This window comes from Sturnira hondurensis, unplaced genomic scaffold, assembly GCF_014824575.4.
Source record: "Sturnira hondurensis isolate 20B ecotype Veracruz unplaced genomic scaffold, ASM1482457v3 Scaffold0021593, whole genome shotgun sequence".
In the NCBI taxonomy this organism is placed as follows: domain Eukaryota; kingdom Metazoa; phylum Chordata; class Mammalia; order Chiroptera; family Phyllostomidae; genus Sturnira; species Sturnira hondurensis.
Genome location: NW_028094224.1, coordinates 27,474 through 52,742, shown reverse-complemented (window position 1 = coordinate 52,742; position 25,269 = coordinate 27,474). Strand labels below are relative to the sequence as shown.

General features: G+C 51.0%; 1 protein-coding gene across 1 annotated transcript; it reads right to left on the bottom strand.

The window, feature by feature from the left end:
• Nucleotides 1–22,535: 22,535 nt before the first annotated feature.
• LOC118977922 (histone-lysine N-methyltransferase PRDM9-like) lies at nt 22,536–24,548 on the bottom strand (the record flags this gene model as incomplete). Its single annotated transcript, XM_037033099.1, has 2 exons — nt 22,536–23,377; nt 24,050–24,548. Coding segments are annotated over 2 exons (1,086 nt in total), but the record flags the coding sequence as incomplete, so codon positions are not given.
• Nucleotides 24,549–25,269: the final 721 nt, after the last annotated feature.

The window sequence follows — 25,269 nt, the reverse complement described above, 5'->3', positions numbered from 1 at the left end:
AATTTGAAACTACCTGGAACTTTGAACTTTCTGATATGAAGTACTCCTCTTTATTTGTAGTAGGGGGTTTTTTTGCTTTCAAGTCTACTATGTTATCATATAATTTTTATTTGGTTAATGTTTGTATAGCATATTTTCCCCATTCTTTCACTTTAGATCTGTTTGCATATTTCAGATAGCTTTCAGTGTTTTATATAGTAGTTATGAGTGGCTATTAAATTCAATCAAAGAATTGATTTTGGCAGAAGATGTAATGTAAGGGGCCCAATATTTTCCCCATTCAGTTGTTCCTACACCTTTTATTATATCACATTTTCTCAGAGATCTAAGGAGATGTCTTTGTCATAAAAAATTTTCATCTAAGTTTAGTTGCAATTATTGTTGGAGTTTGTATTCTGTCCCATCAATTTGTCTGTTCAAAGGCCATTTACCCCACTGTTTAGAGTAATGTAGGTTTCTAACACAATACATAGTTATGTTTGGTTGGGTAGGTTGTATTTATTAAATTGCTTTTTCAGAACTCTTTTTTCATTCTGCATTTTAACAAGTGAACCAAAAATGAGCTTGTTTTAGTTTTAAAATGTTGATATATTAAACTGTATCACATTCAATTTATGATCAATTCAGGAAATTGACATTCTTAAGGTTTTTTTTTTAATGGAAGAACACGATGTTACGTTCCAGTTGTTCAAGTGTCTTTCATTGGGCATCACTGTAACATTTTTTTCACACACAACATGCACATTGTCGCTAAGGTTAATGGTAAGTATTGTATCTGTTACGTTGCTATTGGTTCTTTTCTATTCTATATTTAACTTACTGTTTGTATACAAATATAAGGGCTATGTGTATCTGTGTGTTATTCCCCCTCACTCTAATAGATTCTATTACTTGTAGTCATTACATTACTTTTTGTGATTCACCAAAGTGCATAAGCTACAGTATAATAATATAATTGCACTACTTTAGTCATGTAAAATAGATAATGCTGGAAATAAAATATGAAGAAATGAGGTAATGCGGAGTTGGGAAAAACTGTGTTTGTGGTTTAATGAACACAGTTTAAAAGCTGCTTAATGATGAAATAAAATAGGAGCAGGATACTGATTTTTAGGTGAGTTCAGGGTTTGGACCCCTGGTCTTGTAGAAAGCAAAAGTGTTTTGTAAGTGAAATGGCGCCCCCTCTAGGTTATCTGAGGAACTCACGATATGGCAAACGTGCACATTTTCGATAAGGGAGATTGTAGATGGTGAACTTTGGAATGTACAAAGCAACAGCATTTACAGTTAGTGACGTTACAGAACAGTTATTAAGGAGTGACGTGTGAGCAAAGACAAGAAAGCCATCATCCTCGCCCGCCTGCAGCGCTTCACCATCGTGACTCAGTCTCCCCAGGTGTGCAGTCCCTTCTACCTGCTGTACGTGGGCAGGTGCCCGCTCAGCCCGGCCGCTTCCACCGCGGCTCGGCCACAGGCCCGGACAGTGAGCTCCACGAAGGCACGTGTGTCCCTCTCACCAGTGTGCGTCCTGTATTACGCACGAGATGCCCGCCCCCGGGCCTGACACCAGCAAATGCGTCCTCACAGGCACTTACCGAGTGAACGCGCTCCCTTCCCGGGCTGAGACGGCGCTCGGCCTCCCTGCGGACCTGATGTTCCCGATGGTCGTCTGGTCCCGGAGCCCTTCTCAGACCCAGCCTGTCCCACCTCGGCCTGCCCGTCCCCTCTTCCCTCCCAGCGGCGGTAGGACGGGGATCCTCTGGGCGGAGCATCCCGCATGGGCAGAGGGGCGTCAGCGGGATCCTGCGGGGGCGAAGGTCTCGGGAAGGAGAGCGGAGGGGGGCGCGGGTGATGCGCGTCCCAGAACTGTGAGAACTGTGAGAGGAGGAGTGACCAGAATCCTGCCCCGTGAGGGACGGAGGGGTCGGGGAGGGTGTTAGGGTCTCGGAGGTGCTGGCGGGGCTGCGATCCCGGTGGGTCGGGGTCGGGGTTCTGGGGCGAAGCCGGGGTGAGAAGGGAAGGGTGGGGAGCGTCTGGGAGGAGGACTGGACCCTGCTGGGAAGCGCGGGTACTGAGAGGGCCAGACAGGAGCCGGCTGGGAGAGGTTGGAACCGGTTACATTGGGGGCGGGGGCTCGAGGGAAGGGTCCTCGCAGAATGCGGGTGAAACTGAGAGAACGGATGTTTGGGGACGGGGACCTGCACGTGGGCAGAGGTGCCGGAGACCGTGAGGGATCGCAGGAGGAAAAAGGGTGATGCGGCGGGTATCCTGACAGTGGGCTGCGCGCTGGTACAGATTTGGAGGTCGTCTCCCCCGTGGGCGGGAAGGGAGAGCACAGGGGAGCGGCCTCACCTCGAACTACGCTGTGCCCCCGGCCTGAGGCCTCTCACAGGCGAGCGGGGCACAGTGCGGGTCCGGGGGTTCCAGAGCGGGAGCCGGCTGAGGGTTCTCGTGGCCGTGCTCCAAGGCCACCTAGCTCCCCCCTCTCTTTCCTGTTTGTGAAAGACGAAAAACCGTGAAAATTGGCGTCAGAGCAGCGCGATGAAGAGATGAAGGACTCCTCCCGTTTTCCGCGGTGCGTGAACAGAGGGAGGGTCGTTGGACCCCACGTGCGGACACGGAGGCTCCGGACCCCTGAGCCGGGGACCTGCGCACACGGGCGGCCTCCGGCAGCAGGGTCGTTACACGCGCGTCTTTCTCCCCAGGCATTCGGCTTGTTTAGGTGCCAGTAGGGAGAGTCCGCGGTTATATGTCAGAAATGCCCCTGGTGGGACAAACGTCCCTGTCGGAGCAGACGCCGGCCCAGTGGGGGTCTGGTTCTCACTGTGTGCTCCGCCTAGGGAAGGACCGAGATAGAGTTTGGGGGCAGTTCCGGTCCCCTAAGTGAAGCGGTTGATGGAGAGGGTCTTCTTTGCTGTAGCCACTGTGACCAGTTCTCCCTAAAGATGAAAGTGAACTTTGCTGTTGCAACAAAACTAGGCGGGTGGACTCCAGGAATGGACTGGAGGAGTCAGGCAGAAGGTGTCAGAGGATAGTAGCTCCCCTCCAACCCCGTTGCTGGAGTTGGGACCTTTCTTTACAGGAGTTACTGGGTCCGGGAGTCCTCAGGGTTGGTGTTGGTCTGTGACTTGCATTGATGAAAAATTGGCTGCCTTCTTCTGCCCTCTCCTGTCTCCAGTGTGACCCGACCCCAGCGTTGCAGCACCCAGAGCTGATGTGACAGGACCCCCTGCGCTCTCCGGGAGGGACCTTTCCCCACAATCGGGGGCCCCAGAGCCGAGGGGGCGGGAACCGCTCTTCTCCCTGGTGGGACAGTTTTCCAAACGCACAGGCGACAGAGCCAGTGTGACGGGCTCCCTGCTCAGCCAGGTGGGAGCCCTTCCCATGTCCACAGGACTCGGCTGTCAGGCAGGAGGCCTGTCTTTCCCAGGCGGGGTACCTCTTCACTGTAACAGGACCCCACTCCTCGCAGGGAGAGGCCCCTTCCCACACTCCCAGGACCGAGTTCAGGTGACAAGGCCCACATCACATTCACAAGACCTCTGGTTACAGATTTATCACTACTTTTCTTATAGGTTTTTAATGTATTGTTTTTATTATTCAAAAAATTTTAATTCCAATTGTGATATATTTTGAGGGTTATTTAGAAGTGTATTTCATCACTTTTAAATGTAAGAACTTCTTAGTCACCTTTTACACATGATTTCTAAATTATTTGCAATGAGAGCAAGAAACATACTTCACATAATTTCAATCCTTGGAATTTTTTTTGAAACTTGCTTCATTAGGACATAGTGGGTGTAAAGAAATGTTCCAAGCATGCATGTCTGCTGCCATCTCGTGGTCATTTTGGGGATAACACCTTAGGGCTGGTCGGCAGGAAAAGCTGTGCGTAGTGGGTTATCTGTGAATGTTGAATGCAGTTTGCTGCTCGTGGTGCCTCTTACATCTTTACTGAGCTTTTTGAGGTGGTCTCCTGTTTCTTTTTTTAAAATATATTTTATTGATTATACCATTACAATTGTTCTATTCCCCCCTTCATTCCCCTCCACCCCCACACTCCCTCTTCCACCATTCTCCCCACCTTAGTTTATAACCACATGTCTCAAGTTCTTTAGATTCTATATTTCCCCTACTATTCTTGCCCTCCCCCTATCTGTTTTCTACCCTCCCCCTTATCTGTCTATGCTATTTTCTGTGCCTTCTCCCCTCTTCTCCTCCTCCCATCCCCCTGTTTCTAACCCTCCATGTGTTCTTCATTTCTATGGTTCCACTCCTGATCTAGCTGTCCTCTTGGTTTGCTTTTGTTTTAGGTGTGGTCATTAATAACTGTGAGTTTGCTGTCCTTTCATTGTTCATATTTTTCATCTTCTTTTTCTTATATAAGTCCCTTTAGCATTTCATATAGTAAGGGCTTGGTGATGATGAACTCCTTGAATTTGACCTTATCTGAGAAGCACTTTATCTGTCCTTCCATTCTCAATGAAAGCTTTGCTGGATAAAGCAATCTTGGCTGTAGGTCTTTGGATTTCATGACTTGGAATACTTCTTTCCAGCCGGTCTCTTGTTTCTGAAAGAGATGTGCTGTATCTCTGATGAGAGAGGTTTGTTCAATCTATTATGAGTAGAAATTATTTTTAATGTGTCCGTTCTCTAACTGAAGTTTCTGGTAGTAAGTACATGGTGAATTTGGATCTTCCTGGTAAATTAAACCTATTAATATAAAGTGCCCTTCATCTCCAGTAATTCTTTTTCCCTTGAAGTCACTGCATGTTATCATTTAATTTTCATGTGGTTTATGTTTGCACAATACAGGGTGGGGAGAAAGTAGGTTTAGAGTCATGAGAATGAGAAACAAAGTTTATTGTTGTCTTATTATTTAAGACTTATGATAGTACTTTCCATGTGAACAACTGTAAAGCTGATTCTGCACCATCCTGTGTATCTTTGCCCATTCTTTCACTTTCAGTCGTTTTGGACCCTATCTTTTAGGTCATTCATATTTTCTCCCACTTTGTGCCTTGTCCCTTTATTCTCTGAACTTTTTCAGAATACTGTTTAATTTTACAAAGTATGCATTATTTGTGTATGTTTTTATTGAACTGTATGTCCACGAGCATAATTGATTCCTGACTGGTTTTGTGCACATGGACCACTAAAAATCAAACCTACAGGTGGGGGCAGGGCCTGTCTAAGATCAGAGGCAGGACTGGGCTGCAGGTGACAGGGTTGGCCAGGACAGAGATGTGGCTGGGGCAGGGTGGGAGGCAGATTTAGGCTGGCAGGCCTGAGGGGCAGGCAGTTCTCGACAAGAGAGGAGCAACTACACAGACTGGAGGTTAGGCGCTGCCGCTGGCCATGGATCTGTATGGGTCATGAGGTGATGCTCACGGCTAAACGTGATGCAAGCAACGCAATCCAGGGACAGGAGGTGAGCTGCGNTGGTTTTGTGCACATGGACCACTAAAAATCAAACCTACAGGTGGGGGCAGGGCCTGTCTAAGATCAGAGGCAGGACTGGGCTGCAGGTGACAGGGTTGGCCAGGACAGAGATGTGGCTGGGGCAGGGTGGGAGGCAGATTTAGGCTGTCAGGCCTGAGGGGCAGGCAGTTCTCCACAAGAGAGGAGCAACTACAGAGACTGGAGGTTAGGTGCTGCTGCTGGCCATGGGTCTGTATGGGTAATGAGGTGATGCTCACGGCTAAACGTGATGCAAGCAACGCAATCCAGGGACAGGAGGTGAGCTGCGTGGAGACTATGAAGTGAGAGGACTTGATTCAGACCCCAGCTTGTGGGGTCCTCGATATTGTGGGTGAGACACAATAAATTCAAATGGACTACCGAGTCCTGGGGAGGAAAAGGGATGGAGCAGACTTTCTCTCAAGAGGATAAAAAGCTTTGGCCCTTGCTTTAAGAAGCTTTCCTTGCTTTTCTGGGCACATTACATGGTGGTCTTCATTTATTATGCACAGGTTCGCTCACCTTTTACAGAAAACAAAAGAGAGAATGTCACCCATCACATCACAGAAGAAGGATGTTTGTGAATGCAAAGGGAAAAGTGGTTGAACTGGTTACACTCATCCTTGGAAGGTTTAGCATAGATTTGGGGAAGTTACTTTAAAGATATGCAGTAAACGTTTGCTGCCTCAGTTCAGGGTTAGGGACTTTCAGCAAAAAGCAAGTCTCAGAATGACCTAGGTACAATGCAGGCCTGATTCCCCACGGGAGAACCTATCCATGGGCGTGGGTCCTATCTGGGATCATGCCATGCAGAAGGGTCTCTTCTGGGGGATGGGGACAGAGACAGCCACCCTGTGGGGAGCAGAAAAGGGGTGCCAGACTGTTTCTGTGGTGCACCCCTTGGGTCCCAATGTAAGTGAGCACTTTCTGTGAAACCAGTTTTCGATATTAATCTAGATTACATTACATTAATAAACATCTTTGGTAAGTAGGTAAACAATGAAACCCAATTTTTAATCAAAAAATAAGATATTTTTCATTTGGTATAGTTTCTGTTATTGGGTAGCAATTTCCGGTTGTCATTCATACAGATCCTGTACATGATTGTTAAGTTTATTCCTTGGGTTTTTTTCTTTGGCTTTTTTTTTCCACCTGTTTTGTTGCTATTGAGTCCTTAAAAAATTGTATCTTTAATTTACTCTTTGTACATGTTTATTCCTGCACGTTATTTCCCCATCACTGCACTAAATTGCATTTGTGATACCTTTCAGTCGATTCTCATGTTATCAAGGTAAACTTGCTCTCAGGCAATAACAATTAGTACATTTTTAAAAAGTGTTTTATTTATCTTTACAGGGGAAGGGAAGGAAAGAGGGAGAGAAATATCAATGTATGGTTGCCTCTGCCAGGGACGCACAATGTATCTTGTGTCCCCTGCCCAGAACCGGCCTGCAACCCAGGCATGTGCCCTGACTGGGAATCGAACCTTGATCATCTGGTTCGCAGGCCCACGCTCAATCCACTGAGCTACACCAGCCAGGGCTGATTAGTACATTTTTGTAGCTATATATGACATAGAAATAGTTAAAGCTTGAAAGGAAGTAGAAAGATGTGAAGTAATGTGAGGAGCTGGAAAAATTCTCTTTGTTCGTCATAGATATATTAATGACTGAATAAAAGAGTAGCCTCCTTCTTAGCATTTTCAGTGAGTTCACGGCCTGGAAGTAAGCATGGCGCTCTAGAAATCTCCAGCGTTTTGTTAGTGGAAATGGGCCCGCAGGTTGGTAATCTGAGGAACACAGACTGTAGCAAATGTCCCCTTTTTCAAAGATGAAAACTTTACATGGTGAAATGTGGAATCTAAAAGAGTAAGAGTCTTTGTTCTAAGTGACACTATGAAACAGTTATTAATGTGACTTACGAGCAATGAAAAGAAACAGGGACCCTCAGTGCTGACTCAGTTTTCTCACCGTGCGATTCGACAGATCTTCCTTTGCGTCCTGCACTTTGCCAGATGTCTCCTCAACCTAGGACACTTCTCAATATTGGCAAGATGGCTGGAATTGGTTGTTCAAGTTTCAGCTTCCGTGCTTCCTGTTCCAAGAAAGGCAGCCTTTCAGATCTGGGATGCGAAGGGACATGCTGTTTGTATTCTCATGGACTCTTCAGGATACAGAGTAGGGTGTCCCATTCTCAGCACTATGGGCCCTTCTGGCCACACAGTTCATTCTCCTGGGGGATTGCCCTCTGCATTTTAAGTGCTTCTTAGCATTCAGTACCTTTGTTCACTGCACACGGTTAACACCCTCCCTGTCCCTCCCCTCAGGACAATTTGAAATAGCTCAATGCACTACCTAAAGTCTCCCAGGGAGCAAAAAGCACCTTCGGTTGAGAACCACTGAGTTTGAAGCTTGTACCATTTTTGAAAACAGAATGTTCTTGCTTTGGTATGCAGTGTTTTTATTATTTTTCTGTGCTAATTATTTTCCAACTCTGACTGTGATTTATTTTGAAAAGTTATTTAAAAGTGTATTTTACGTGGCTGGTGTAGCTCAGTGGATAGAGGGCGGGCCTGTGAACCACACAATCGCGGTTTGACTCCCAGTCAGGGCACATGCCTGGGTTGCAGGCCAGTTCCCAGCAGGGGACCCACGAGAGGCAACCATACATTCCCTTCCCCTCTAAAGATAAATTAAAAAATGTTTTTTTTAAAAGTGTATTTTAAAACATCTAAATGTAGGGACTTTCTAGTTACCTTGTGACTGGTTTCCAGATTAATGGCAAAGAGAACAATAAACATAGTTTCTGACACATTTGTTGGATCCTGCCTTATAACTTAATATAGTCCGTTGTTAAAAAGTTCCAAGCATGCTTGAAAAGCATTTGTATTATTTTTTTTGTTGCTGCTTACTTAAACAATGAAAGAGAATTTTATTCAAAATTGAACACCAAGAGTTAAAAAGAAACTGCTAATGATAGCGGGCTGGAGAGGTGGAAATTTTCAGTTTAAGGTAAAAAGTTATAAGCCTAGCAAGTAATGTGTCTGCTAAAGGTTTTCTTTCAGAAACTACAGACAAGGCCCATCCTGGCTCCCAGGAAAACAGCTGACCTCCTGGGGCACAGCTCAGGATGACCGCCTGGGAACACGGTGGAGGCATCTGGACCTTTGTGCTCCAGGGAGAGTCCCAAAGGACACAGTCAGGAGGAAAGACGCCCTGGGTTGGCATCTCAGGCCAGAATCCAGCTGCTGAGTGGGCCCAGTGGCTGAGCCTCACAGTCCGGGCCTGCCAGCAGGCCTGCCGGCTGGGAAGGGGACAGCACCCGCTGGTGTGGCCTCTGCTGTGGCTCCGCTCTTGCGGGGCAGGGTGGGGGTGGGCTGTCCATTGAGCTCCTCCTGTTACCCTCCTTCCTCGGGAAGAGCCCATCCCCTGACCACTGGGCCTTGCAGCAGCTAGACCCAGCAGGAGCGGCCTGCTCACACGGACTTGGCTGGAATGCTTTGGGGCACGGTCGAATCTTCTGGGCCCCCAGAGGCCACACAAGCAGCTTCTCCATGGGAGGCTGGAGACGGTGGCCGGTTGTGCCTAGAACGAGATGGGCTCCTGGGAACCAAAGACCCCCGGGGAGCAGAGGAGGGCCGTGGGGACAGTGTGGCAAATACAAGAGTCACACCACGGCCAGCCCACAGCTCTGCGGCCCCCTCTTCACGGACCCTGGAGCTCGGTGTCCCAGGAGCCTGAGGCAGGGGGCATGGACCAGGGAGAGCCTGGGCGTCCTGAGGGCAGACGAGGTGTGAGCGGGATCACAGGGCTGCAAGAAGGAAACAGCTCTGCGTGCTCCCTGGTTAGGTGAAGGGGCCTGAGCCCTGGTGGCTGAATCCCTCCACGCCTTGTCCGATGACCTGCCGTCGGCTTCCCCTCAGCCCCGTCCCCAGGCTGAGCTCAGGACCTCCACGCAGACACAGCCGTCTTTCCATGTCGTCCTTCCTGGGCCCCCGACGCTGCGTTCTCGCCCAGCCCGGGAGCCGCAGCCCTCCATCGCTACTTGGGCGCGGTGCCGTGGGCGAGGCGTCTCCCCCAGTTCGTTGCAGCCGCGCCCTGGAGCTGCGTGCATTCGGAGGTGAACCCGTAGGGGTTCCTGTTTGTGAACACGTCTTAGAAAAAGCCCGGGAGAGGAAGTGGGTGGGTCTGTCTGGTGGTGACGGCGGGACGCACGCGTGTGTCCCCTCGCCTTGGTGGCACGGACCTTCACAACCCGCGCAGACAGGACGAGCGAGAAGGGGAACGGGGGCTGCCATTACCAGAGCTCCTTGTGCCCACAACACCGCCTCCGTCCAGTCTCCGGTAAAACCACTGCATCGTCATAAGGACAGTCCACAACCTAAAGTAATTTCCAGCGACACTGTGCGGCTGGGTTCACGGCAAATGAACGTCGCTTTGGGAAGTCCGCTCTGACATCCGCGGAGGTAATGCCGAGGTGAATACACAAAGCTGCTCACGCCCCCGCGGGGGACCAGGAGCGCAGGCCCAGCCCCTTCACTGAGTCCAGGGGGAAACTGAGGCTGGACCAGGGCGGCGCGTGCGGAGGTCGCCGGCAGCCGCCCCCTTCGGGCAGTCCGCGAGGGTTGCTGCCTCACGCTCTCACCGTGGGTGGGTGCCGGGTGCGGGGGGGCCGTGGCGACGCCAGCTTCCCGGCCCACAGAGTGTTGTGCAGAGCGCCCCTCCCTGCTCCTCGGTGTGGGGCGTGGGGGCTCCGGGTCAATCCAGCCGAAGCAGCACTCACGGAGCCCCGCGCTGGGCAGGGGACTCTTGCCCAGGACCCAGCGGGCATTTTCACATCTGCAAGCCCTCGTGTCTTGTTACCCCTGCCTCGGCCCCAGGCTTAGGAGGAGCTGGCCGGGACGCAGGGCGGTCTAGCCAGCTCTCTGGAGCTGCCAGGTTGTGCTCAGGGCTGTGTGTCTGGCCCGAGGGATCCCCCAGAACTCCCTCGGGGCCTCTGTCTCCACAGGGAGCGGGCTGGGTGGGCTCCTGGGGCTTTCGTTTGGGGAGATGGCCGAGGCTGAAGGACTGTCGGGAGCTGATGCCGCCTGGGCTCCCGCGCAGTGAAGGTGGCTGGGGAGTGCAGGGAGCGAGGGCAGGTGGGGCAGAGGCGGGCCGTCCCGGGGCGAGCTTGGTGTCCCTGCCGTTTAAACCGGGCCGCCGTCCGGAGGCTGGTGCACACAGCACGGGCGGGACGGCCCGGGGACGGCCGGCGCGCTTCCCACCGGATGTCACTGTTGGATCGAATTTTATGGCGTTGACAACCTGCGGAGGGTGGTAAAGCCGGCAGCGCAAGGATGACCTATCGGCTTAGATTAAAACCACCCGCCTTCCCCCCACCGCAGGAGAAGGCCAAGCGTCAGGCGTCCGGGCAGCGGTCGTCCACGGGGTTCCAGAAGGAACGGCCGTCAGCAGGACAGGCGGCCGCAGGGGCCTGCCCGGGGCCTGCAGGTGGGCGGCTTGGGTCGAGGCTCGACCGGGTGCGGGGAAGGGCCGCCCAGGGCCCGTGCAGGGCTCGCTCCTCTGCATCCCCCTCAGCAGGAAGGCCAGACCCTTGGTAGGGCAGGCTGGCTTTCTATGCACGTCCCCCAGTGAACTCTCACGGAGCGTATAATACGGATAAGCAGGAAGACGCGAGGAAACTAGGAAGGCGTCCGGGGAGGAATCTGGAGGGGGAGGAGGAGCCTTTAATTGCCGGGGTAGCAGACTGAAGCCTCCCCCGCTTGCCCCGCCCCGCCTGTTTGTTTTTCTGTCTGAAGCTGAGGCCTTCAGGGCTCTGAGCGCCCCTCCTCCCCCCTGCCTTTGCTCTGTGGCCACGTGTCAGGTCTCAGGTGCTGGGACAGGGCAGGTGGGAGGCGCCCTGAACCCGAGGGCCCCGTGAAGCCCTGTCTGTGTCCGTCAGTCCTTTAGGGGCCCGAGGAGTGGCGGTCACGCCTTCACGACCTACGTCTGCAGGCTTGGGCAGCGGTGTCAGGCAGTGCCCTCGCTCCCCATGAGCACACACCTGGGTGAATTGGGGGGGGGGGGGGGGGGGGGGNGAGGCGGGGGGGGGGGGGGGGGGGGGGCGGGGTTAGAGAGAGGGAATATTGACTCGATGAGGCCCAGGGGCTGACAGGACCTGCTCTCTGACCCACTGACACCCACCTCGGACAGGGCGGCCCAATGAACATCACCAGCCACAGGCAGGGGCACGACCACCAGATGTTTACAGTTCAGGGTCTGGAGGCTGCAGGTCCGAGGTCCTGGTGCCCGCATGGCCAGGTACCACTGAGGGCCCTTGGTGACCGTGCCACATGGCCGCAGAGTGGGCTCTCTGGGGTCCCGTTCATAAACACACTGGTCCCGTCCCCGAGGGCCTCACCTCCCAGTGCCAGCCCATCTGGGGTTTAGATTTCAACCTAGAAACTGGGGGTCACACATGTGAGTCTGTAGCATGTACCCAGGGCCAGGAGGCTTCAGCTGTCAAGGAAGAGGGGCGTAACCCGTAGCTTCAGGGACACGTGTGCCTCCGTGGGACTCGCCTGCACTGGAGGATAGGTACAACCATGACCCTGGAGGGCACCAGAGCACCTGGGCGGGGTGGGGGCCAGCACATGGGGGTGCCACGCAGCCCTGCACTGCTGTGTTCGGAAGGCTACTGATGGTAAATGTTGTGGTCCTGTGCATGCAGGACAGTGTAGATTCAAGCAAAGCTGCAGCAAGGAAAATCAAGCTTCCTCCACACTAAGAGGAGACAGACCTGTGTTTTAGAAAAGTAAAACACGTTTGCACAGCACACCGTAAAATATCAGAACACGCAGAAAAACCACAAAACCACTTGTGAAAACAATGTGGAGGGAATGGCTGAAAAAACGCTGGCACCTGAGTGAGCCTGTGGCATCAGAAGCAAAGATCTGCAGCCCATCACATGGATGCTTCCATAATGTGTGTGTCTAAGAAGGTGTGCACATTCATGCACACAGGTACAGTCTCATATGACCAAACAGGGCGATTTACCAAACAAACATGGAGAGGATGCTCACCAAAGTTTATTTCTAGCCACAAAGAAAGCTCAGAAGTTACTGAGCCACAAATTAATTGATGTGTGTGACAAACAGAAAATAGACCAGGAATTGAGGAATAAACCCACACAGATGAACCAACAGAACTCTAGCACCCGGAAGTGCAAGGCACCAATGCTAATTCCAATGACTGGCAAATGCACTGGTTGTGCATTTGCTCACAGATAGTCTGTGACTGCTGTTTATCAGAAGGGCACACAAGACATGATACTCGGCCAAAGCAGCACTTCGAGGCACAGCTGTAGCCTTAAAAAACTAAAAGTAATACTTCAACTGAGAAATTTAGAAAAGTAATAAAAAATCCTGACTAAGCCAGGGAGAAGGGAAGAACAAGAACCAAAAAATAGATAAATGGATTAGAAAAGAGTAGACTTGATAAACATTCATTGTGCTGTATGCTTAAAAATGCTAAATTCCTAGGAACTCTAACCAGAAGGTGAGCTGAATACAACTGGAAATGTAAAGTGACAAACTGACAAATGGATGTGATTTCAGGAAAATTAGAAATTATTAAACTCATGCCCAGGGCTCCCAGAGCAAAGGAGAAGACAGCCCTGCAGGAGCTTCCTGTGCCCAGGATGCCCTGCGCACGTCCTCAAGGGAGAGGCGGCACCAGGTTGAAACTGTGAAAAGGAGGGGTGAGCTGGAGCCCCACATGTGGGCAGTGTGATGCCTGTGTGTTGGAGTGAATGAATGAACTGCAGCTGACAAAGGAAACAGGTGTTCAGAAACACGTGGGTGCTGACATTCATGGATGGATTCTGGGTCCCATGGTGCACAGGGTGGCAGTCACAGCTCACAGCAGAAGACCCTCAGCTCCTCCCATTCCAGGGCTCAGCCCACCCTGCCCCAGAACCCCATCCTGCTCCTTCCTTCCTGCGGGGCGGCGCCCTGCACGTTCCAGCCGAGACGAGAGTGCGGGCAATGCCCGAAGGCACTTTCCTTACTAGGGACAAATACTTCTGGGAGGACGGGGTTGGCAAGCTGTCCACGGCAGCTCCAGCTTGCCCACACCCAGAGAGGCCCCAGACCCAGAGGCAACCCCTGAGCTCTTTCTAAACATTCCTGCTTCTGGTTGTTATGGTGGGAAAGCCTGTAGCCCCTTGAGATCACCCCTCAAGACCCTTCCCACAGAGAGGACCCATGCACATGTCTCTCTGTCCACCCTTCTGTTCTCTTTGGGTCCCACTAAGTTTGCACCCAATCCCAGCGCCATTCCGTTATTGAGAGCTAGTACTTCCCTGCCGCTGGGACCCTGTCAGCCCTTGACTGCAGCACCCGCATGCTCCCTGTGCCTCCCGGGCCCACCGTTGTCGGAGGGATGAGAGAACGCACACACTGACGGACGACGGCATTGCCCCTCTGCCTGGGCCCAGTCAGCCAGCAACACCTCCTCACCCCACGGCGTTCTCTGAGCCCAGTCCCAGGCAGCTTCCTGAGCCCCACTCACCCGCAGGCGGGCTGACACCGGCCCAACCTGTCTAGAAGTCCACACTCTACAGGCTAGGCCATGGAGGGAGGATTCTTTTTTCTTCTCGAAAACCTGGGCAGTCAAGGCCTATGGAGCACGTGATGGACAGGGGCCCAGGGGACACAGACTTGGGCACAGAAGTGGGGGTGTCCCGGGAACAGCTCATGGCAGCAGAGGCTGTGGGCAGACTGCTGGCGGGAGGGGCCAGAGCCCAAGCAGAGTCCAGCCAGAAGCTGGCCAGCACCGGGAAAGAATGGCGGCCTGTCAGGGGCGGCTCATAAATAAGGTGGGTGTTGTCCTTGGGCCCAGGTGGGATTTCCCGCCCCCACACCAGAGACCTAAAGTGTGGCCCACCCCCTACTTTCTGAGGCTGCAGCCAAGTGAGACCAGGCAGAGACCGGGCAGTCCCGGGGAGCCTGGGCCTGGTAGGGACCCTGGAACCCCAGGACTCAGGAAGGAGGTGGCCTGTATCGGCTAAGGGTGGGGTGCCCGAAGGCACACAGGCACCCCCACCCTTACAAACAGGGGAACAGCTGAGGCCTGAGCTTGGGGACAGATTCTGGGGCCGGAGCACGTACGATCCTAGGGAAAAATCAGCCTTCCGTTCTCCATCCACCGCAAAGAACGCAACCTCGGCAAGAGCAGCTGGCCTCAGAGAAAGAGGGCAGCAAACTGCGTTGGCAGCAAACTGCTCCCCAGCCCTACCACCCTGCGGGAGAGGATGCATGCACTGTGGGGGTGGGGTGGCCTCGGCCCAGACCAGGGCACAGCAGGCAGGGCCCTGGTTGTCACTACAGTCACTTCCCACTGGGCCTGGGATGGGGGGCTCCTGGGGACAGACGTGTTAACAAGGCTGAATGCACAGGTTTGGTCCCTAGAGGGCCAGATCGGGGAGGCCATGGGCAGCGATGGCACGGGCGGGGTGATTTGTCCTTTTTAAACAGGAGACAGGGAGCCTGGCCCTGCTATGGGGAGCTGTCTTCAGGAACCCCCGCCTCCTGGGCAGGGCGAGGTCCCACTCTGCATCCCATTAGGGATGAGGCATGACACAAATTCACACAGACTCCAGAGTCCTGTGGAGGAAAAGGGATGGCATGGCCACTCCATCAAGAGGAGAGCCCCCCAACCCGTGCTTTGACCAGCTTTTCTTCCTTTTCTGGGCACATTACATGATGGTCCTCCTTTACTATGCACAGGTTCACTTTAGGTGGCTGCCTTTTGCAGAAAACAAAGGAAAGAATGTTGCTAATTACTCCAACTAGAAGGATGTTGCAGACCAAGGGGAAAAGTGGTTGAACCCGTCACACTCTGTACTGAGGAGGTTTAGCACAGATCTCAGGAAGTAACGGTAAGCGCTTGCTGCCTCAATTCATGGTGAGGCAGCTTTAGCAAAAGCAAGTCTCAGACTGACCTAGGCACAATGCAGGCCTGATTCCCCACAGGAGAGCCTATTCGTGCGTGTGGGTCTTGTCTGGTCCCACCCCATGCAGACAGATCTCCTACACTTCTCCCTGTCCAGGGATGTCGTCCCCTGCAGCCACCGACTCTCCCCTCTTATGACAAACACCAAAAGGAGGTTTCTCAGCCTTGGCCAGATGCTCAGTTGGTTGGAGCTTCATCCCATTACTGAAAGGTTGAGGGTTCGGTTCCAGTCAGGGCACACGTTGAGGAATCAGTCCCTGGTCAGGACATGGGAGACAACCAATCATCTCATCGATGTTTCTCTCTCCCCCCTTTTCTCATTGCTTTTGCCATTTCTATAAGCAATGACAGAAATGTCCTTGGGTGAGGATAAATTTAAAAAAAAGAGGTGGGTCAGCGCCTGGGCCATTGATGCTCTAGGAAACCTGGACATTCTTGTCCTTGTTTGATTTGATCTAAAGGTGACACAAAAACAGAACCTGAAAAGAACAATCCCCATCAGGTCTAAATCCCCTCAGCCGGCTCCTTGAATGAGACCAGATTTTTTCCTTTGCCATTCCTGACCTACATTTTTGGGAATTGGCCTCAGTTGTTCTCTGGGAAATAGATGGGAGGGATAGCCCAGACTCTCCTTTGCCTCTTGAGACCAAGGGGGGCATTGGGTAAGATCAGTGGTCCATCAGGTGCCCAAAGAGAGCTTCCTAAAAGGACAACAGGAGAGAGACCACAGCACAAGCCTAACTGTCCAGTAAGCCCAGTGACTGTCAGCACCACACTGACCTGCGGGGAGGGCTAGGGTTGCTGTGTCCTGACCTTCCATTACCAACCACAGCATCTGAGGCATCATGGGGGCCCTCAGTAGAAGGCATCACCTGGGTGAGTTCAGCCCAGATGGAGGCATAGGTGGAAACACTGTGCCTCCTCGCACAACCAAGTTTAAAGACAACAAAGTTTTAGGAACCAAAACACAGAAAATTGAACTATACAGAAGTCCGACAACAACCTACCGGTCAGCCAGACTGGTAAGAGGAGCGGAGCCAGCAGCGGAGTGGGGGGTCGGGCAGAAAAGTTCTCCCGACCCAGGCACTCAGGCAGCCATGGGCAGATCCCAGGTGTGGGGTAGCAACTGGAAGACCCAGTGAGAGCGCAAGGCGGCTGGCTGAACACGGTCACACATTCATGCGCAGATAAAGCAGGTGAAGGTGCGAGCAGTGAGACCGACTGCACAGGCTCCAGCAGCGGGAAGCAGCAGAGGGGGCCAGCATTGCCCCTCTTTGGCCCCGCCCCCACGAATAGCGTCACAACCCAGCGACTGAGTGGCCCCCCCCTGGTGATCACCTAGGGCTCTGCTCCTCATACGTAACAGGCACGAACAGTCCAAAATATGGCTCAAGAAGAACTCAAAGCCCCAGAGCCAATAACTCTAAGTGACAAAGAAATAGCGAACCTCTTCGAGTTCAAAACACTGGTGATCAGGATGCTCACACAACTGGTTGATTATAGTCACAAATTAGAGGAACATATGGAGTCTAAACAAATTGAAATGAAGGGAAATGCACAGGAATCCAATAGTGATGGAAAGGAAACTGGGACTCAAATCAATGGAGTGGACCAGAAGGAAGAATGAAACATCCAACCAGAAAAGAAGGAAGAAACAAGAATTCAAAAAAAATGAGGAGAGGCTTAGGAACCTCCAGGACATCTTTAAACGTTCCAATATCTGAATTATAGAGGTACCAGAAGGGGAAAAGAAACAACCATGGGTGGAAAACATATTTGAACAAATAATAAAGGAGAACTTCCCCAGTCTGGCAAAGGAAACAGACTTCCAGGAAACTCAGGAAGTTCAGAGAGTCTCAAAGAAGTTGGACCCAAGAAGGAACACACCAAGGCACATCATAATTACATTAGCCAAGATGAAAATGAAGGAGAGAATCCTAGAAGCAGCAAGAAATAAGGGGACAGTCGCCTACAAAGGAGTTCCCATCAGACTGTCAGCGGATTTCTCAAAAGAGACCTTACAGGCAAGAAGGGGCTGGAAAGAAGTATTCCAAGTCATGAAATCCAAAGACCTACATCCAAGACTGGTCTATCCAGGAAAGCTTTCATTGAGAATGGAAGGAGAGATAAAGTGTTTCTCAGACAAGGTCGAGTTCAAGGAGTTCATCATCACCAAGCCCTTATTATATGAAATGTTAAAGTGACTTATCTAAGAAAAAGAAAATAAAAAATATGAACAATGAAAGGACAGCAAACTCAGTTATTAACAACCACACCTAAAACAAAAGCAAACTAAGAGGACAGCTAGATCAGGAGTGGAACCATAGAAATGAAGAACACATGGAGGGTTAGCAACAGAGGAGTAGGAGGAGGATAAGGAGGGAGAAGGTACACAGAATAAGTAGCATGGACGGTAGGTAGAAAATAGATAAGGGCTTGGCTGGTGTAGCTCAGTAGATTGAGAGCAGGCTGTGAACCAAAGGGTCACCCATTTGATTCCCAGTCAGGGCACATGCCTGGGTTGCGGGCCAGGTCCCCAGTGGGGGCCACATGAGAGGCACCCACACATTCATGTTTCTGTCTCTCTTTCTCCCTCCCTTCCCCTCTAAAAATAAAAATAAATATAATTTTTTTAAAAAGAAAATATATAGAGGGGAGGGCAAGAATAGTATGGGAAATATAGAATCTGAAGAACTTGAGACACGTGGTCATAATCTAAAGGCGGGGGTGAATGGTGGAGGGGTGTGCAGGGTGGAGGGGAATGAAGGGGGGGGAACAGGACAACTGTAATGGCATAATCAATAAAATGTATTTTTTAAAAAAGAAGGCGTCACCTGGGCAAAAAGACGCAAAACCAAAGAGAAGTAGGCTAGGGCACAGAGGCCAATGCCCGTGGTCCAGCCTGAGAGCCACCACTCAGCCTCCTCTTCTCCTCTGCTCCCCAGAAAGCAGTGCCCCCACACCCACCATGGCCTCAAGGATTTTGAAACACCTTCCTCAGGAGAAGGCTGAGAGGACGCTGACATCCTGCAAGGACTCAAGGCGGAGTGTGCTGTCCCTTTAAGTGCAGGACACTGGAGAGCTTTCCTGGGCCCTGAATGCACTGCACACACTGCACATTCACGTCTGTATCAGAACTAGGCTGACGTGCTATACAGAGTCTCCCTGGAAACTCCATTCTTGTCCAACAAGGGGGGCTGGTGAAACCTCAACCCAGCCCGGGGTGCGGGACCCAGTGTCACTGTGGACAGTGAAGGAAGGGGTTCAAGGCATGTGGAAGGGAAAGAGCGTGCTGAGGAAGCCAGATGGGGCTCCGTACCATTTGCAAAGGAAGGCTGTGCGCATACACCCATGTGTGTGGTGAACAGAGAGCTCTAACTTGCTGTGTTAATTGGTGTGCCTTCTGGATCATGGAATAATGGGTGGTTTTAGTTTCTGTTTTTCCCAAAGTTACTTTTTTTAAAACAATAACTGCAAAGCATCAGAAAATAACAATAATGTCCCCATCAAGTATGAGAGTATGCAAAAGAAGACCTTAAAGTGCAAATTTCAAAATGTTACAGTTTTCTCAGAGTGATGAGATGAACTATCTCTTACTTTAAAACATTATTTTTATAAAAGTGTTTTAAAGTAACTTTTAAGAAGTCTGATCTTTGAAGACAGCATCTGTGGGTAACCTAAACTTCCCCAAGGGTGGCTCTCAGAGGCCTGTCAGACACTGTCCAGGGAAACTGGAAGCAGAACCAGACCTGGGGCCAGACCAAGCACAGACAGCTCAGGGTCTGGGAGTCAAGACAAATCTGAAAACTGCAGAAGTGCTTACCTGACCCAAGCTTGGTGGGCAGTAAGCTGTTCTGTGTTTGTCGCTGACCATTCTGGTGAGTGACCCCCCCCACCTGACCAGCTATGGTCCCCAAACCCGCCCACAGCCCCCTTACCTGGGTGGCGGACAATCAGAACATAAACCAGGTGGGGCTGGCCACAGCTGCGGTGGCCACTGTAGTCACAGAGTCCAGTGTGTGATGGAGGCAGGTGGCCATGCCGCCTTGTCGCCTCAGTCACCGATGTCCTTTTTGCCGGAGGACTATTGTCCTGCCCCTTCCAGATCAATCAGAGTGTCAGATGGAGGAGTTGGGAAGCTGGCAGTTGCAGCTGGAGTGGTCTTGGAGGCCCAGCAGGTGTCATAGGGACAGAACAGTGACTTCAGCTGCCTGTGAAGAACAAGAGATGCAGAATTCAGCAGATGCCAGGCTACACTCACTCCTCGGCGCCTCCACCTCAAAACAAGGATGGAGGCTGCCAGCCGTTAGCAGGTGGGAGTGGGGTTGTGTAAACCCCCAGCTTTCTTCACAAGGTGGCCTGAGACCCTGTGAACTATGCAAGCAAAGGTGAAACAAAAGGTTCTGTTTATGACTTAGCTTTGAGAGCCGCACACCATTTTCACAACACAGATCAGCCCAGTTGTGTGAAGGAGGGACTGTGTAAGTCAGGGGTGACAGCATGTGGATTTGGGGGACACCTTGGGGGCTGGCAGATACACTAGGGATGTGGTTTGCTGCTGAAGGGGAGGGAGAGGGAAAAGACCTGTCTACTCATCTTGAATCGCTAATCCTTCTGGGAGAGCTCCAGGGTCTGTCTTGGTGGGGGCGGCTGTGAGCATCACCTGGCAGTCTGTGGGTTCCCCTCCCGACTGTATTTCAGCTCCAGCCCCTCTGCCAGCATTACACCAGGACTCTGGCCCTCTCCCACGGCCCATGAACGCCACAGAACATTGAGCTAATGGTGTTCTCTCCGGGCTTTGACGGTGATGGGGCAGAAACAGGGAAGGGAGCCAAAACCCAAGATACACATCTTCCTTTTAAAAATCACCAAAAATAAAATAGTAGTAGATATTTATATTTGAAATCCATGTAGAATAGGTAGATACTCTTCACAAGCCTGGCGCTGGAAGGACAGAAAGATCCTCATTTCAGGTCATGGGGGTGGGTGTCGCCCTTGGGTGAACCCAGTCCAGCAGGAACAAGGTGGGTCAAGCTTCGGTTTTCTTCATGCAGGACAGGGTATGATGGGGTCCTCACTAAATGTTTGACATCTCTGTGTATTGAACTCAGCTCTGGTTCTAAGAAAAGGGTGACCTCTGGGAGCTGTTAACACTCTTTCTTTTGCTTATGCGTATGTTTACCCTGTTCTCACCCTGAGTCTTGCTGGACTCCCTCCCACCCATTGGGTCCATGGGAATTTTGTGCTCTTGGGCCACCATGCACACTATCTGTGAATGGGTGGCCAGGAATGACCAATGTTGTGCATGTCCATTATCCCACCAGACTTCCCAAAAGTTTAAAGATCAAGCAAGCACTAATTTCACGATGGTGTCAGTGATGTATGAAGCCCTGTGCGGCCCAGGTACAAGGAAAGTGCGTTACAGAAGCTTCTGTTGCGGGCTTTATGAATGCCACATGCAGATTGGGTGCATCTGTCCCAGGAGCAACTCGGTTCTTCTTGGCAACGCGGTAAAGGAATACAGACCAGCAAGTGTATTAGTGTGCACACAGGGTTTATTAGTGATACGTTCTCATGGAAGAGGACAGGCCTTGCTGAGGAGGGGGTGAAAGGCAAGGACTTGGTGGCATGAGCACCAGGTCCTTTGTCCTAACCACTTAGGTAGTTGGTAGGATGGGGACAAAGATGTTACATATCGGTTGACAGGTAAAAGTGGTGCCAGGTTCCATGGGGGACACAACTACCCAAATATAGGTATGTCTGTGGGGATCTGTTAGCCTGAATCCTTACCTCACTGGAGACCCCATTTGGTCATCCTGTAAGATAGATATGCGACAGGAGCTAAAGTTGATGCAACTACCCAAAGTTCCCTATGGGCTTTTTCTGTCAGCACTAGGGTTCCTCTCATAAGATAGTGACCAGAGGCAAGCAATTAGCCAAATTTGTTTTATGGGTGCTTTCCTTGAGTGCTATGGACCCCCTCCCATCTTCAAAGCCTTAAGATGAATAGTTTCAAATCCTTTCTTTCCCAGATAGTGGGAATGATACCTAGAATGTCAATGTGTTAACATGGTGTTTCTTCTGATGCTGGATAATATAGCAATAGAACTGGACCCAGCTCAGGCCTGCTGAGTTAGTGGGAGAGACACGTCTCCCTCATCCTCCCTGCCTTGGCTCACCATCTATCCTAACACACCAGGTGGCACATGCTGTTCCCAGTGTCAGTTCTCAGCGAGGGGTAGCCAAGGGTCTTGTTTCACAGGTCACTCTCAGTACCACTTGCCTGTGTTGAAGAGGCTCCGAGGGTGTGCAGGGTCAGTGGGGGGGGGGGACGGGACCTGGAGGGAAGTGAATCCCCCACCTCAGGCCTTCTCAGGGCAGCTTTGTCTATGTGGGAAAGTAGGGGGGACGGCTCATATTCTGAATTTGGCTAAAGACCCCTACCCTGTCTTTATTTTCCTTTGTCCAGCACTAAAGACCTAGAAGACATGGGCACTGAAGACTGTTCAGCAGGACTTGTGATCTCAGTGATCCTCTTGCCAGAGTCTGTCTGTGCTGACTCCACTTTGAATGTCAAACCGAAAGGCTGGAGTTCCCATTTCTACTGCACAGACTAGGAAGCAGGCAGAGAGCAGTTGAGAACCATGCCTTGGGTCACACAGCGGGAGGAGACAGAGCTGAGACTCACACCCAGTATGGACTGATGTGGAATGTGTATGCTGTGCTCCAGCAAATGCTAACCCTGAAGGGGCAGCAAGGAGTGAGGGAGACCACGTGCCCCGCCTGGGCCAGGCTCACATCCACGCACAAGCACACTTTCCCCCTTAGGCTCCAGAGGTTGTAGGCAGCATGAAAGACCCAAAACAAGCCAGGAGAGGAGGGTAGGGAGCCTATTAGAAGAAAAAGCCCAACTTTCCAGCAGTTTAGGTAATTTCTTCCCCTAGTGAGCCTGTCCCAAATTCTTCTGAGTAGTAACCAAAGTCTTGAGAAGATAGACTTAAAACTTACGCCTCCGCAGGAGTTGAATTTCTGTGGCTGAAAGTATGCATTCTTTTTGGCTCTTCCCGAACTCTCTGCTTTCAGTGATTGGAGAATGAGAAACGGGGGCCTCCTTTTTGTATGGAGACAAAACTTGTTACAACAGGACGTCAAAAACTCACGAAAGACATTGGTGCTGACATCCCTATATCACTCATGGAACTGTTTGTCCATCTCATCTCTTGTCATGAAACTGGAGGGTTTGTTTAACCAGTTACTTCTGTACTAATTACAATCTTGGAAAGACTAAGGGGCCTTAGAGTGCCTATGGCTGTTCATATGTGACTTAAGACTAATAATTCACTCAGTCCTCTCGCAAACATAGGGCTTCTGCCTTGAGTGGGTCCCCTGGTGCCTGGTGAGATTAAATTTGCAAGTAAAACCTCTCCCGCACTCTCCACAAACGTAGGGCTTCTCCCCTGAATGTACCCTGTAGTGTCTTATGAGATCTGACTTCCGTGTAAAGCCTCTCCCACAGTCCCTGCAAACATAGGGCCTCTCCCCTGAGTGTGTCCTCTGATGTGTCAGGAGATGTGACTGCTGTGTAAAGCCTTGGTCACATTCCCTGCAAACATAGGGCTTCTCCCCAGAGTGTGTCATCTGGTGTCTTATGAGAACTGACTTCCGTGTAAAGCCTCGCCCGCACTCCCAGCAAACAAAGGGCTTCTCCCCGGAGTGTGTCTTCTGGTGTCTTACGAGATCTGACTTGCGTGTAAAGCATTGCCTACACTCTCTGCAAAAATAGGGCTTCTCCCCAGAGTGTGTCCTCTGGTGTCTGTTGAGATGTGACTGCTGTGTAAAGACTCGCCCACACTCACTGCAAACATAGGGCTTCTCCCCAGAGTGTATCCTCTGGTGTCTGATGAGATCTGACTTGCTTGTAAAGCCTCTACCACAGGTTTCACAAATATATGGCTTCTCCCCCGAGTGTGTTCTCTGGTGTCTGATGAGATCTGACTTGAATGTAAAGCCTCGTCCACACTCCCTGCAAACACAGGGCTTCTCTCCTGAGTGTGTCCTGTGGTGTCTTATGAGAACTGACTTCCGTGTAAAGGCTCTCCCGCACTCTCTGCAAACATAGGGCTTTTCCCCTGAGTGTGTCCTCTGGTGTGCAATGAGATAGGACTTTTGTGTAAAGCCTCGCCTGCATTCCCTGCAAACATAGGGCTTCTCCCCTGTGTGTATCCTCTGGTGTGTGATGAGACGTGATTTCTGTGTAAAGCCTCGCCCGCACTCTGTGCAAACATAGGGCTTCTCCCCAGAGTGTGTCCTCTGGTGTCTTAGGAGAACTGACTTCCGTGTAAAGCCTTGCCCACACTCCCTGCAAACATATGGCCTCTCCCCTGAGTGTACCCTGTAGTGTCTAAGGAGATCTGACTTCCGTGTGAAGCACTGCCTACACTCTCTGCAAACATAGGGCTTCTCCCCAGAGTGTGTCTTCTGGTGTCTGATGAGATGTGACCGCTGTGTAAAGCCTGTCTCACACTCCGTGCAAACATAGGGCTTCTCTCCTGAGTGTGTCCTGTGGTGTCTGATGAGATGTGATTTCCAGGTAAAGCCTCGCCCGCACTCCCTGCAAACATAGGGCTTCTCCCCCAAGTGTGCCCTCTGTTGTCTAAGGATATGTGACCCATCACGGAAGCCTTTCCAATACCTTCCATACTTGATTGGTATAATTCTTGACATTCCTACTTTCACAAAGAACTTGCCTGTGCCCTCTGGACTCTCTTTCTGGCCTCTACGGGGCTCTTCCTCCATCATTCTCTCATACTCACTAGAGGTCCTCATTTGTCCTTTGGAAGGTTGGAAAAAGAGTCTTGAGATTCTCCTCTGCCTGATCCTTTTAAGCAAAGGCTTGGACCTTTCTTTGACCTGTTGACTTTCGGCGTTATAATTCCAGATGTGCGTACTAGTATGTTGCTGCTGCTGATTCTGATCCTCTGGACAGGGTTCCTCTGCTTGGAGGTGTTTTGTTGCAGATGTTCCCAGGAGAACTTGAGAGGGATGGTTGATTTCCACATGTTGGCTGACAAATTTCTGAGTAGAGAAGGCCAGAGAGCAGGAGGGCCATGGGTGCACCTCTGGCTTTGGTTCTGCTGAAAGAGAAAAGTTCGGTCAGGGCAGGTGTCAATGTGAATGCCTGGTTCATAGGAATTTTCTCCTGGTAAGAACTACCCCATGAATCATTCTTACTGTGGGGACAATGTAAGTTCCATCTCCCACAAAGTGTCCACTTGCTGACTATTTTCCTGTTTATTTTTATGCAGTGCCTCTTCTTCAAAAATCCACAAAGCCCACATCAAAGGTCTCTTCTAATACTGCCCAGACTAGGGATTTTCAAGAAGTATGAGAGGCCATTTAACTGCCTGTGTGGATGGAAGTACAGTGACCTTTCCTTTCTATAGGTGTTTTCTAAGTCATGCTAAAGGGAAAAACCACAGGCCACAATTGGGAATTGCTTCTCTGCTTTCCAAAACAGTGAAATAAAATGTCCTTCCTGCCCTTGCCTCTGTGCCTCAGTAGAATGAGTACCAGCCTGCTAAGCAAGGAGTCACAGGCTCAATTCTCATTCAGGTTACATGACTGGGTTGTGGGCCAGGTCCCCAAGAGGGGGCGTGTGAGAAGCAACCACACATGGATGTTTTCTTCTGTTTCTCCCTCTTCTCTTCTAAAAATAAATAAATCTTAAAAAAAATTTTTTTAAATGTATTTATCTTTAGAAGGGAAAGGAAGGAGAGAGGGAGAGAAATATCAATGTATGGTTGCTTCTCATGCGTCC